The sequence below is a fragment of the Schistocerca nitens genome, chromosome 8 (assembly GCF_023898315.1).
Source record: "Schistocerca nitens isolate TAMUIC-IGC-003100 chromosome 8, iqSchNite1.1, whole genome shotgun sequence".
Taxonomy (NCBI): Eukaryota; Metazoa; Arthropoda; class Insecta; order Orthoptera; family Acrididae; genus Schistocerca; species Schistocerca nitens.
The window spans coordinates 63,477,034-63,491,886 of record NC_064621.1 but is presented as its reverse complement, the minus strand read 5'-3'; the positions used below and the strand labels follow the sequence as shown (position 1 = coordinate 63,491,886).

Below are 14,853 nucleotides of genomic sequence, written 5' to 3'. Positions count from 1 at the left end.
GTCTTTTTCTTGCATTCTTTTTTTTTTTTTTTTTCAGAAACCTAATGTAATGTGCTCTTATCGTAAGTATGTTCTCTCGTTCACGTGGTACCTCTTACAATCAAATCTCGTAGAGGGAACACTTTTGTTGGAGTCTATTTGTTAATCTAGAATACCCACTCTACGCGACAAAAGTTGTCAAGCTTTGAAAGATGACTTTACATATCCTTTCATTGTTCACAATGTTGCCGTAAGTCCTGTCTGATAATATATTTATCAATATCACTAACGAAATGTACAGTGTGTGGAGTTTACTTATTCTCCTTCAGAGAAATTAGCTGGCTCCTCTTGTACACAGCATCGTGTCATTCCTTCTGAATTTTGCACACCATTGACTTACCTAACATTGGTTCATCAACATCTGCTTGCACCATCCGTGACATTCTTTGTCGGCACTATCACAACTCCCTTTGTCAGCAAAAGTTAATGAACCTAACAGCAAGCTGTCATGGCTTCCTGCAAATGTACTTTTCCTTTATCACTTCTCGTGATCTGTTTTCATACTCACGCCGTGAGGGAAGAATGTGTGAATTACAATGTGAGTGTACCTAGTTACGGGACCAAGGTACTTCTTGCTACTGGTGAATAATTGCTTCACGGCATACCTCCTCTACCTGAGCCTCACTGGGGTGCAGATCGCTCTACGCTGCTGCAGCTCTACAGAGCCCTTGTTCAATCCCGCCTTGACTATGGGAGTCTGGTTTATGGTTCGGCGGTGACCTCAGCGTTGCGTTTACTTGACTCAATGCACCACTCTGGCGTTCGACTAGCGACAGGAGCTTTTAGGACGAGTCCAGTGACCAGCGTCCTTTGTGGAGGCCGGAGTCCCTCCACTGCAGGTTAGGCGTGCACGACTGCTGGCCAGTTACGTTGCACACGTTCGTAGTTCTCCGGCGTATCCGAATCACCTGCCGGCCGGCGCCTGGGCGCTACAGTCTGGAACCGAGCGACTGCTACGGTCGCAGGTTCGAATCCTGCCTCGGGCATGGCTGTGTGTGATGTCCTTAGGTTAGTTAGGTTTAATTAGTTCTAAGTTCTAGGCGACTGATGACCACAGACGTTAAGTCGCATAGTGCTCAGAACCATTTGAACCATTTTTTTCCGAATCACCGTCTCCTCTTCCCACCCACTGCCGTTCATCTCTCACATCGGCAGCCCAGGTCAGGGCTTCCAATTGCAATTCATGACCGATCCCTTCTTTCCGAACTGGAGTCCTTGCCTTTACCACCTATACTTGAGGTCCATTCACGTACACCTCCATGGTGTACACCTAGTTCGCGGCTTCGCCTGCACCGGTCACTTGAACCTAAGGACTCAGTTAACCCCCTCGGCTCTCCGCTGCCACTTCCTCTAGATTCTTGACATGTACCGAAGCCACGAAGTGGTTTACACTGACGGCTCGATGTCTGATGCTCTCGTCGGCCTCGCGTATGTCCATTGAGGATATATTGAACAGCATTCCTTGCCCGATGGCTGCAGTGTTTTCACGTCCGACCTGCTGGCTATACCTCGTGCTCTTGAGCACATCCGTTCACGCCATGGAGAGTCGTTTCTCCTGTGTACTGACTCCTTGAGCGGCCTACAATCTCTCAACCAGTGCTACCCTCGTCATCCTTTGGTAGCGACCATCCAGGAGTCCATCTATCCCCTAGAACGGTCCAGTCGTTCAGTGGTGTTTGTCTGGACCCCAGGTCACGTCGGAATCCCAGGTAACGAACTTGCCGACAGGCTGGCCAAACAGGCTACACGGAAACCGCTTATGGAGATCGGCTTCTCTCCAACTGACCTGCGTTCTGTACCACGCTGCATGGTTTTGCGGCTTTGGGAGACGAAATGGCATAACATCAGCATGCACAACGAACTGCGTGCCATTAAGGAGACAATGAATGCGAGGCAGTCGTCCATGCGGGCCTCTCGCAGAGACTCTGCCGGCTTCACATTGACCTTACTCCGCAAGCCACCTGACGGTGTGTGGCGGAGGGTACCTTGAGTACCTCTATCGGTTCTCCCTTCTACTCCAGTCTCGTATTCTTCGTGGAGAGAAAGATTGTCGGTATGCCTGTATTTGGACTCTAATCTCTCCGATTTTATCCTCATGGTCCCATCGCGAGATATACGTAGGAGGGAGCAATGTACGGCTTGACTCCTCGGTGAAAGTATGTTCTCGAAACTTCAACAAAAGCCCGTACCGAGCTACTGAGCGTCTCTCCTGCCGTGTCTTCCACTGGAGTTTATCTATCATCTCCGTAACGCTTTCGCGATTACTAAATGATCATGTAACGAAGCGCGCTGCTCTCCGTTGGATCTTCTCTATCTCTTCAATCAACCCTATCTGGTACGGATCCCACACCGGTGAGCAGTATTCAAGCAGTGGGTGAGCAAGTGTACTGTAACCTACATCCATTGTTGTCGGACTGCATTTTCGTAGGATTCTTCCAATGAATCTCAGTCTGGCATCTGTTTTACCGACGATTAATTTTATATGGTCATTACATTTTAAATCTCTCCGAATGCCTACTCCGAGATAATTTATGGAATTAACTGCTTCTAGTTGCTGACCTGCTATATTGTAGCTAAATGATAAAGGATATTTCTTTCTATGTATTCGCAGCACATTACACTTGTCTGCATTGAGATTCAATTGTCATTCCCTGCACCATGCGTCAATTCGTTGCAGATCCTCCTGCATTTCAGTACAATTTTCCATTATTACAACCTTTCGATATACTACAGCATCATCTGAAAAAAGCCTCAGTGAACTTCCGATGCTAGCCACAAGGTCATTTATATATACTGCGTGGAACGGTCGTACGACACCCCCGCGGCACACCTGAAATCACTCTTACTTCGGAAGACTTCTCTCCATTGAGAATGACATGCTGCGTTCTGTTATCTAGGAACTCTTCAATCCAATAACACAATTGGTCTGATAGTCCCTATTCTCTTACTTTATTCATTAAACGACTGTGGGGAAGCCGGCAGGGGTGGCCGAGCGGTTCTAGGTGCTACAGTCCGGAACCGGGCTGCTGCTATGGTCGCAGGTTCGAATCCTGCCTCGGGCATGGATGTGTGTGATGTCCTTAGGTTAGTTAAGTTTAAGTAGTTCTAAGTTCTAGAGGACTGATGATCTCAGAAGATAAGTCCCATAGTGCTCAGAGCCATTTGGACCATTTTTGACTGTGGGGAACTGTATCAAACGCCTTGCGGAAGTCAAGAAACACGGCATCTACCTGGGAACTTTTGGATATGGCCCTCTGAGTCTCGTGGTCGAATAGCGTCAGCTGGGTTTCGCACGATCGTCTTTTCCAAACCTATGCTGATTCCTACAGAGTAGATTTCTAGTCTCCAGAAAAGTCATTATACTCGAACATAATACGTGTTCCACAATTCTACAACTGATCGCCGTTATAGATATAGATCTATAGTTCTACACACCTGTTCGACGTCCCTTCTAGATAACGGGGATGATGTGTGCCCTTTTCCAATCTTTTGGAACGCTACGCTCTTCTAGAGACCTACGTACACCGCTGCAAGAAGGGAGGCAAGTTCCTTTACGTACTCTGTTTTAAATCGAACTGGCACCCCATCACATCCAGCGGCCTTTCCTCTTTTGAGCGATTTTAATTGATTTTCTATTGCTCTGACGTCTATTTAGATATCAACCATTTTGTCATCTGTGCGACAGTCTAGAGAAGGAACTATAGTGCAGTCTTCTTCTGTGAAACAGCTTTGGAAAAACACATTTAGTATTTCGGCCTTTAGTCTGTAATCCTCTGTTTCAGTACCATTTTAGTCACATAGTGTCTCGACATTTTGTTCTGATCCACCTACCGCTTTGACATAAGACCAAAGTTTCTTAGGATTTTCTACCACGTCAGTACACAGAACTTTACTTTCGAGTTCGTTGAACGCCTCTCGCACAGCCCTTATCACACTACATTTTACTTCGTATAATTTTTGTTTGTCTGCCAGGCTTTGGCTACATGTATGCTTGATGAAACACGGCTACCTTCTGCGCTGTGGTGACCCCCATCAGTGTCGGTGCGGCGCCCGGCTGGCAGTGGCCCATATCTTGGTGCGCTGTCCTTCTGTTGCTGCCCTGCGACGGACTCTTCAGTTCAGTTCAATACAGAGGTTGTAATAATGGAAAATTGTACTGAAATGCAGGACGATCTGCAACGAATTGACGTATGGTGCTGGGAATGGCAATTGAATCTCAATGTAGACAAGTGTAATGTGCTGCGAATACATAGAAACAAAGATCATTTATCATTTAGCTACAATATAGCAGGTCAGCAACTGGAAGCAGTTAATTCCATAAAATATCTGGGAGTAGGCATTACGAGTGGTTTAAAATGGAACGACCATATGAAATTAATCGTCGGTAAAGCAGATGCCAGACTGAGATTCATTGGAAAAATCCTAAGGAAATACAGTCCGAAAACAAAGGAAGTAGGTTACAGTACACGTGTTCGCCCACTGCTTGAATATTGCTACCAGTGTGGGATCCATACCAGATAGGGTTGATAGAAGAGATAGAGAAGATCCAACGGAGAGCAGCGCGCTTCGTTACAGGATCATTTAGTAATCGGGAAAGCATTACGGAGATGATAGATAAACTCCAGTGGAAGACTCTGCAGGAGAGACGCTCAGTAGCTCGGTACGGGCTTTTGTTGAAGTTTCGAGAACATACCTTCACCGAGGAGTCAAACAATATATTGCTACTTCCTACGTATATCTCGCGAAGAGACCATGAGGATAAAATCAGAGAGATTAGAGCCTACGCAGAGGCATACCGACAATCTTTCTTTCCACGAACAATACGAGACTGGAATAGAAGGGAGAACCGATAGAGGTACTCAAAGTACCCTCCGCCACACACCGTGAGGTGGATTGCGGAGTATGGATGTAGATGTAGATGTAGATACCGAACTCGTTGCCATGAATTTTAGCTGACAACTCCCCATCGGCTAATTTAGTTTTACGTTTTATGTGTGACAGTTGGTTTTATCATTCTATATAAGTTTTAGCGTATGTCCGTTGTCCCTTTGTGTTCTGCACTCTAATGCTTTTAGGGTGAATGTCTTAATGTGTCGCAGAGTGGCTGGCTTTCCTTTTTATTCTCGTGGTCGGCCAGCCACGGCCATCTGCTTTCTTGTTTTTACCAGTACTACCTGTTACTTGCTTCCCTCTGCGACTGGTAGTGTTGAAACTCCCTGGCAGATTAAAACTGTGTGCAGGACCGAGACTCCAACTCGGGACCTTTGCCTTTCGCGGGCAAGTGCTCTACCAACTGAGCAACCCAAGCACGAGTCACGCCCCGTCCTCGCAGCTTTACTTATACCAGCGCACATTCCGCTGCAGAGTGAAAATCTCATTCTGGAAACATCCCCCAGGCTGTGGCTAAGCCATGTCTCCGCAATATCCTTTCTTTCAGGAGTGCTAGTTCTGCAAGGTTCGCAGGAGAGCTTCTGTAAAGTTTGGAAGGTAGGAGATGAGGTACTGGCGGAAGTAAAGCTGCGAGGATGGGGCGTGAGTCGTGCTTGGGCAGCTCAGTTGGTAGAGCACTTGCCCGCGAAAGACAAAGGTCACGAGTTCGAGTCTCGGTCCGGCACACAGTTTTAATTTGCCAGGAAGCTTCATATCAGCGCACACTCCGCTGCAAAGTGAAAATCCCACTCTGCATAGCTGTGTTGGTTGTCCTTCCTGGCACGAAATCCGGTTATAAGATTAGAAAACTGCATGGTAGTCAGAACAAAATCCGCTAGATACTTGGACGTCCTCATCGATGAAACCTGGATCTATGCTCCACTTATTGGATATGTAGCCTCTAAAGCAATAACACTATTCAACAAGCTTATAATCATTGCAGAACGACGATTTCATCTGCCACCAGCAGCAACACAAATGTACAACAACTGCATCCTTCTGCCTGTTGTGGGGTATGGCTCCAGTGCCTGGGCCCACAGACTCGTTCAGGTGAGGCCTGCAATGCAAATTAAGCGCATACAAAGGAATATCATCCTACGGTGCATTCGGCACCACTCCAACATATGCTCTTTCTGTGATCATGGGACTTTGTCCCCTTGATCTGCATGCAGTAACTTATTGGTTACATAAGAGGGACTATGAGAGGGTAAGAAGAATAATTGGAAGTTACATATACAACATAAAAGACATCAAACAAAGAACAATGCAATTATGGCAAGAGCAGTGGGAAAACTCCGACACTATTAGGCGGGTCTTTGAGCTTCCTAGTGTACGGGAAAGATTAAAGTTAAGGCACATAGTACACTTTCTATCAGGACACGGCCCCTATCCGACGTACTTTCACAGGATAGGTAGCAGGCCAACACCTGAATGTTTCTGTGGCGCCCCAGAGGGAACGCCTGAGCACGTTGCCTTCGAGTGCCCAGACTTTGATCCAGTTGCCTCAGAAGCGAGGGAGGAATTAAGAGAGAAACAAATAGTAGAAATACTGACAATCCCTGACTTGCACAAAGAATTACAAGATATGGTCGATAACGTTTCTAAATTCGCGAGATTAATTTTTGAATAGACATTAAGTTAATAAAGAAAAGTCTTACTCATCAGTCGTGCTGACGAGTATTGTGCATCAGGACTTTAGAAGACCAATAATTAGTGGCCCATGGAGGGAGGAATGGCGGTCTTGGTCCCACCATCTGGAAGTCCGTCGGTGGGGCTTGGCTGTCCGCCCACTCCAGGGGGAAACTACAATGTATGGGGATGGTATTGAGGACAAGGTGGAAGAAGTAGGTAGGCTCCCCACTCTATGGAGACATAGAGAGGAGGGATGCCTAAGGGTGTTTCCTAGGCTGTGTTGCCTTCATATCCTCCAGCCACTATCCTATAAAGACAATTAACACAGTTAGACAAATGTATATATATGTATATTAGACGACTTTTCAAACATTGTTTTCCATGTATTATAATTGCATGATTATGTACATAACATGATGTTTTCTATTTTTATAAATACCATTATCGCCGACCGGAGTGGCTGGGCGGTTCTAGGCGCTACAGTGTGGAACCGAGCATGCCTTGGGCATGGATGTGTGTGATGTCCTTAGGTTAGTTAGGTTTAATTAGTTCTAAGTTCTAGGCGACCGATGACCTCAGAAGTTAAGTTGTATAGTGCTCAGAGCCATTTGAACCATTTTTTGAACCATTATTATTATTATGTTTAGAAATTTAGTAATATGTTGTACAAAGTTAACAGTTTGCCCAGAAGCGCACGTTATTATTGTGGTGTCACCGCCAGGCACCACACTTGCTAGGTGGTAGCCTTTAAATCGGCCGCGGTCCATTAGTGTACGTCGGACCCGTGTGTCGCCACTGTCAGTGATTGCAGACCGAGCGCCGCCACACGGCAGGTCTAGAGAGACTTTCTAGCACTCGCAGACTTTGCTAGCGATGGTTCACTGTCTACATACGCTCTCATTTGCAAAGACGACAGTTTAGCATAGCCTTCAGCTACATCATTTGCTACGTCCTAGCAAGGCGCCATATTCAGTTACTATGAATGTATTCTGAACAGATAATATTGTGAATCATGTACCGTCAAGAGCGACGTTCATCATTAATGGATTAAAGTTAAGTATCAAACTAATTATGTCCGCTTTCTGAATTCTCATTCCTTGTCATGTTCCAGACCTCACGTCAGTATAGTTCTTCCCTCTTCACGCCAGCCTGCGTGAGCTAAAACGCGTGCATTTCGGCCTCCTCTAGTAACACGGTGTTGGCTCTTCTGCCAACACAACAATTATTTCCTACAAATTTTTTTTTGTAGATTTAGAAATGTATTTGTAAATAGCGTTTCATCAAGGGTGGTGGAGGGATGACAAAATAAAAACACAACACGGCAGTGGTTTTGCGATAGTAGTCGGCCCGCCACCTCATGGCTAGGGACGGGCAACGCTCCTGGTTACCCGGAGCGGCTAAGTGGCTGAATGATGTAAATAGGAAGCATAAATCAGTAATGTAGAAATCACTGTTTGTAAAAAGTAGCAATTGTTTAGAAGTAGTACACATTTTTGTCACCTTGTTAGTGGGTCTTGTATGTTAGAATAAAGCTGTAAAAAAAAAAAAAAAAAAAAAGCTGTCCTTCTGTCGTTCTTCTAGTTCTTCCTTTCTCCTGTTAGTGTGCTGTACGTCTCCTTCCTTTTCTTGTTTCCCTCGTGTAATTATTTTACCGGGAACAAGGGACGGATGACTTGGCAGTTTAGCCCTCCCCACCCCCCGCCCCCTTCCCTTCCTCTGTTAAACCAACCCTATGGCCCAGATGTAAAAATCGGAAGTGCTGTCACTCTGGCCAGATCTGGAATACGTTTCTCTGGTTAGTAACAAACTGTGAAATTACAGCCAGTGCTTAGTTATCTGTGTGAGAAACTGGTCACGAAGACTGAGTGACGCTGAGCACGGTGCGTGTGTCCTGTTGCAGGCATAGAGGAGGCGCACTCGGCGGGCGTGTTGGCGTGCCTGGTGGGGGTGGAGGGGGGCCACGCGCTGGGCAGCAGCCTGGCCGTGCTGCGCGGCCTGCACGCGCTCGGCGCGCGCTACCTCACGCTCACGCACGCCTGCAACACGCCTTGGTGAGCGCCGCACCGCGCCACCTCATCACGGCACGGCGCGCGCTGGACGAAAGCTCGACGTTGAAATTGCTAGCTCTCACTATTCTCTTAGTGTTTGTTTCCAGCCTAAGGCCGGTATTACACTATCAAATTTCTTTGTCAAATACACTCCTGGAAATTGAAATAAGAACACCGTGAATTCATTGTCCCAGGAAGGGGAAACTTTATTGACACATTCCTGGGGTCAGATACATCACATGATCACACTGACAGAACCACAGGCACATAGACACAGGCAACAGAGCATGCACAATGTCGGCACTAGTACAGTGTATATCCACCTTTCGCAGCAATGCAGGCTGCTATTCTCCCATGGAGACGATCGTAGAGATGCTGGATGTAGTCCTATGGAACGGCTTGCCATGCCATTTCCACCTTGCCGGTCTAGGAATGGTAGAACGATGGGTTCGATGACGGTTTGGATGTACCGTGCACTATTCAGTGTCCTCTCGACGATCACCAGTGGTGTACGGCCAGTGTAGGAGATCGCTCCCCACACCATGATGCTGGGTGTTGGCCCTGTGTGCCTCGGTCGTATGCAGTCCTGATTGTGGCGCTCACCTGCACGGCGCCAAACACGCATACGACCATCATTGCACCAAGGCAGAAGCGACTCTCATCGCTGAAGACGACACCTCTCCATTCGTCCCTCCATTCACGCCTGTCGCGACACCACTGGATGCGGGCTGCACGATGTTGGGGCGTGAGCGGAAGACGGCCTAACGGTGTGCGGGACCGTAGCCCAGCTTCATGGAGACGGTTGCGAATGGTCCTCGCCGATACCCCAGGAGCAACAGTGTCCCTAATTTGCTGGGAAGTGGCGGTGCGGTCCCCTCCGGCACTGCGTAGGATCCTACGGTCTTGGCGTGCATCCGTGCGTCGCTGCGGTCCGGTCCCAGGTCGACGGGCACGTGCACCTTCCGCCGACCACTGGCGACAACATCGATGTACTGTGGAGACCTCACGCCCCACGTGTTGAGCAATTCGGCGGTACGTCCACCCGGCCTCCCGCATACCCACTATACGCCCTCGCTCAAAGTCCGTCAACTGCACATACGGTTCACGTCCACGCTGTCGCGGCATGCTACCAGTGTTAAAGACTGCGATGGAGCTCCGTATGCCACGGCAAACTGGCTGACACTGACGGCGGCGGTGCACAAATGCTGCGTAGCTAGCGCCATTCGACGGCCAACACCGCGGTTCCTGGTGTGTCCGCTGTGCCGTGCGTGTGATCATTCCTTGTACAGCCCTCTCGCAGTGTCCGGAGCAAGTATGGTGGGTCTGACACACCGGTGTCAATGTGTTCTTTTTTCCATTTCCAGGAGTGTATCTTCGTCAAAAATCTTTGTCCAAGGTATTTGATGGTGTAATAGGGAACTTCGTCAAATGTCATCCAATATTTAATCAAACCTAGGACCTCGCTGTAGATTTGATCAAAGAAGTTGCTTGTCTTCTGTTCACTTCAATGTCACATGTTACCACATGGAGCGCTAGCATCGCTGCAGCGTTCTGTTGTCTGTAGTGTTTTTATAAACATTGCCGGTAAATACAATTGGTGTGTGCCGACAACTACAAAATTAATAGAAATGTATGAAGCTGATGAGGCGCTTTACAGCGTGAGGCACCCTGAATACAAAAATAGATTAAGAAGATTGAAGACCTGACCTGACCTAACCTAATCTAATCTAACCCTCTCCTGTAGCAAGGGATCGGAGTGTTACAGTGAACCTGTCTACTGCAGATGTAGCTGTTGTTAAGTGAATATTGTGCTTTGTGATATGAGGATACACTTCACTGAGCACATACAGAAATTACGCTCATCTGTTCTTATGTAACTGATGTACGACTCGACGTCCTCCACTATAAGCTCATGTAGCAAGTTTTGTTGAATGCTTTTATCGTGTCGTCGTAAAACCCACAACTTCACCTAGGTTCTTTTCCTTTTTTTCCCCCGCATATCTCCCGCATGTGCACACAGTGCAATTGTGGTACATGCAACTGCTGCAGTTAATAACAAGTTGTTGTTGTCAGCCATCTTAAACTTTGACGAAAAATATGAAAGTGTAATACCCCTTCTAGCGCTACGTCAAAGATCTTTGTCAAATATATTTGACGGAATATTTGATTACTAAGGTAACACAAATGGGATCGTTAGAGATTTTGACTACTTGTAAAGTCATCGTAAGATCCTCTTTTCTACAAAAGGATGGGAATAGTAGAACTACTTAGATGTCAAATTCACAGCTTGTGGATTAACAGCGTACTTTTCAGTTATTTCTGAAAAAATAAAACATGAAGTCTGAAGCACTCCAAGCAGAATGACAGTGAATGAGATTTCCGTTTAGAATAGACTATGCATCTGATGTTTTATCTCTAAAAGCGAATGTGGGCCCTAACACTACTGTCAGATAGATCTGAAATATTTTCCCATCCCTTCACACTTCTTTCATTTTCAGGGAAACGCAGAGCCATATCCCCAGGAGCTTGAGGTCGACAAAAATCTGTTCTTTCCAATGAGCAAAACTTATGTAATGCAGCAAGCTTTCAACTGTGATACATAGCATGTTTCGTAAACACAGTCGCAGGTCAACATTAACCTGTATCATCGGAAGCTTGTTTTCTACAAAAGTAAATAATAAGGTAAAACCAACTTCGGTACATGATGAACTCAAAGTCGATAGACAAAGTTTCAAGAGATTGCGAAACTTATTCACAGAGTATGAATCCATTTGACATCGCCTGTGATAGGTATACAGATGATCTATTAGTTACACAAGAAAATTTGTGTCAAACCAGGATTCGAACTCACTCCTCGCCCTACAAAAATTTTCATGTGTCACTAATAGATCATATCTATACCTAGCATAGCTGACATCAAATGAATTTCCAATCTGTGAATAAGTTTCGTAATATTTAACAGACCTAGTGATCGTTAGAAACGTCTGTTCCTTCATACATCCAAAACAACAACAAAATCTGAAACTTGTTTAGCGATATTTTCTGAGTACTTTGGTACAAGAGATCTGACATGTCTGGTGGTTCGTTTCTTAGTCTTATTTATTTTTGCATCTGCACAACATTGCAAATCTGAACTGTACGCACTGAGTGTCTTGTTCGGAAATAAACTTGTTCCATTCATTTGCAGTACTTGCTGTTGACAACAGTAATACCCACTTTTGTGCTGACCTTCAAGCTTTCATTTGGTGCTGCTCAGATCTAACATGGGTTTGTTTTTATGGCAGCGTAACTTGTATATCAGCAAAGATATACACAGCATTTCTAACATTCTGCGTCGTGTCTGTGAACCTGAGACCTGTTGCTGGTAAGGAGACGCCAGACCACACATGACATGTAGAGTTCAGAAGAGTTCAGTGAGACTAGCGAAGATATAACCAAATACTTAATGATTTCAGCGTCAGCTCCACTGCACTCCCTGTAAAAGAATCTTAATACTAACTAAATTTAGTGGAAGCGGTTCAAGGTTTTCCTATTTTTAGTTAGCTGGTAAAATAAAGGCGAAAAAGCAGTTAAGTTTACCATTGGAAATTTTATTCTACTCACAAAACATTGTTTATAAATTGCACTATTGATAAAAGGAAATGTTTTAATACAGGATGGTAATAACCAACTGCGTTCAACAAAAATGTGAACGAATATTCCCTGAATGGGTTTCCAAGTTCTACAATGGATCGAAGGATGACCTATGCCATATCACATTTATAATCTAGGTTTAAATTAAGTTTCACACAAGAGAAAACTATCAAAATGGTCTACAGTTACCCTCAATTATCTTTAATTACTTATCTAACTTGTAAACTACAGTGGCTGATGTGACTTCTCAATAACTATATAACAGAAAAAGCATCGTGTTTCAGATTTTTACTTCAAGTGGCAAATGTGAACACCATCAGCTTTCAGAATGAGATTTTCACTCTGCAGCGGAGTGTGCGCTGATATGAAACTTCCTGGCAGATTAAAACTGTGTGCCCGACCGAGACTCAAACTCGGGACCTTTGCCTTTCGCGGGCAACTGCTCTACCATCTGAGCTACCGAAGCACGACTCACGCCCGGTACTCACAGCTTTACTCCTGCCACTACCTCGTCTCCTACCTTCCAAACTTTACAGAAGCGCTCCTGCGAACCTCGCAGAACTAGCACTCCTGAAAGAAAGGAGAGCCTCTGTAAAGTTTGCAAGGTATGAGACGAGGTAGTGGCAGGAGTAAAGCTGTGAGTACAGGGCGTGAGTCGTGCTTCGGTAGCTCAGATGGTAGAGCACTTACCAGCGAAAGGCAAAGGTCCCGAGTTCGAGTCTCGGTCGGGCACACAGTTTTAATCTGCCAGGAAGTTTCATATCAGCGCACACTCCGCTGCAGAGTGAAAATCTCATTCTGGAAACATCCCCCAGGCTGTGGCTAAGCCATGTCTCCGCAATATCCTTTCTTTCAGGAGTGCTAGTTCTGCTAGGTTCGCAGGAGAGCTTCTGTAAAGTTTGGAAGGTAGGAGACGAGGTCCTGGCAGGAGTAAAGCTGTGAGCACCGGGCGTGAGTCGTGCTTCGGTAGCTCAGATGGTAGAGCACTTACCAGCGAAAGGCAAAGGTCCCGAGTTCGAGTCTCGGTCGGGCACACAGTTTTAATCTGCCAGGAAGTTTCACCATGAGCTTTAATTGACGATCGACACTAGTATTACGCAAAAAGGGGATGTAACACATGAGACGTCTGCAGTTCTGAGTGAAGCTTTATGCACTGTTATGCGGCATCGCGTGCGTTCATTACCTTGTCGGTGTTCGTCAGGGGGCGGCGGGCAACACAGCTCCGCTCACCTCGCCGTCTCGGAAGCAACTCCCTCCTAACTTCTCCTTACTACAATTTACCGAAGTTCGTTTAAAAAATCTATCTGGCTGTGTTTTCATCTGACCAATCAGGGTCTCAATGTTAACCTTAAGCTCTGCCTACAAAAATTCTGTCTATCCAATGAGAAACGTTATACTTTTCGTGGTGGGGCAATGTTTTTACAGTTTGCAAGGTAACAGAGACGCGAAAAAGTCTCACGCTAAAACTTGCGGCTGGGGGGTGGCCCTTTTTGTGTTATCATAAGATCTATACTGTTCTTCTGGAGGGCTCTAGCTTTTAACATGGGCTGGGGGGTGGTCCTAGCGGTTAGCTGGCAACGTGGGTGTCCGTCCCTTATCGTCGGGGCCTTCCAGCTTAACACTGTTCTGCTCTCGGCTTCTGTTCTCGTTTCTCCCCTCGGAACTGCGTCTGTGTCACGGTGGGAAGATATGACATGCATTTAGGCATTCTTGTGTTCGTCTGTGGTATTCCATTTGCTCACTTGTTACTCGTATTACTTTGGTTAATTTAATGTCACGATTTATTCGGAGCTATGTAACATACTACTGGATTTGCTTATCATGTCAGGGTTTCATGGAAGGTGTTGGATTTGCCTGACACCTTACACATTATGGGTGGTTTTATTAATGAAGAATTCCCCAGTATGCACCATATGTATGGGTTCACTTAATTCCATGCAACAGCAACAGGATGATATGTACTTCGTGAATAAGTTCACTGAATCCAGCGGAATGGCACCGCAGCGACGATAGCTGTTAGTGCAATGATGGCAACTATGTGACAAAATTGTCTACGAGTTGCGGCATGGTTGTTGTTGGGGAACTCAGTCTGAAGGCTCGTCTGATGCTGCTCTTTACGCTAGTCTGTGCCATTCAAGCCTCTTGATATCTGTTCAACTACTGCAACCTACATACATTTAAACTGTATTCAGTCCTTGATGTCCCTCTAAAATTTTTACCTCTACACTTCCTTCTGTTACTGACGACCCCTTTACACCATAGGATGTGTATCTTTTAGTCAAGCTGTACCATAAATTTCTTTTTTACGTAGTTTGATCCTATACTTCGTCATTAGTTACGTCATTCACCCATCTGATCTTTTGTTCCATTATCCCATGTTTTGTGCTGTGCATTCTTTGTATACTGTAGTCCTTCCCGCTGTTGCGGAACCATATAAATCATAATTATATTACTGCCCTGTAATGATGCAGCGCTGACCATGGGTCCTGAATACCAGTATACTCAGGAAATATCCCAGAACAACCTTTCACATTTGGTCACTGGAGTCGGATTCACTTTGTACACAGGGATT

General features: G+C 45.8%; 1 protein-coding gene across 1 annotated transcript in view; it reads left to right on the top strand.

Moving 5' to 3' along the window:
* LOC126199387 (dipeptidase 1-like) overlaps window positions 1-14,853 on the top strand; it is a 244,345-nt gene that overhangs the window by 137,470 nt on the left and 92,022 nt on the right. The window contains exon 4 of the mRNA XM_049936306.1: window positions 8,501-8,651. Coding sequence (XP_049792263.1) covers window positions 8,501-8,651 — 151 coding nt within the window. The remainder of the gene's footprint in view (window positions 1-8,500; window positions 8,652-14,853) is intronic.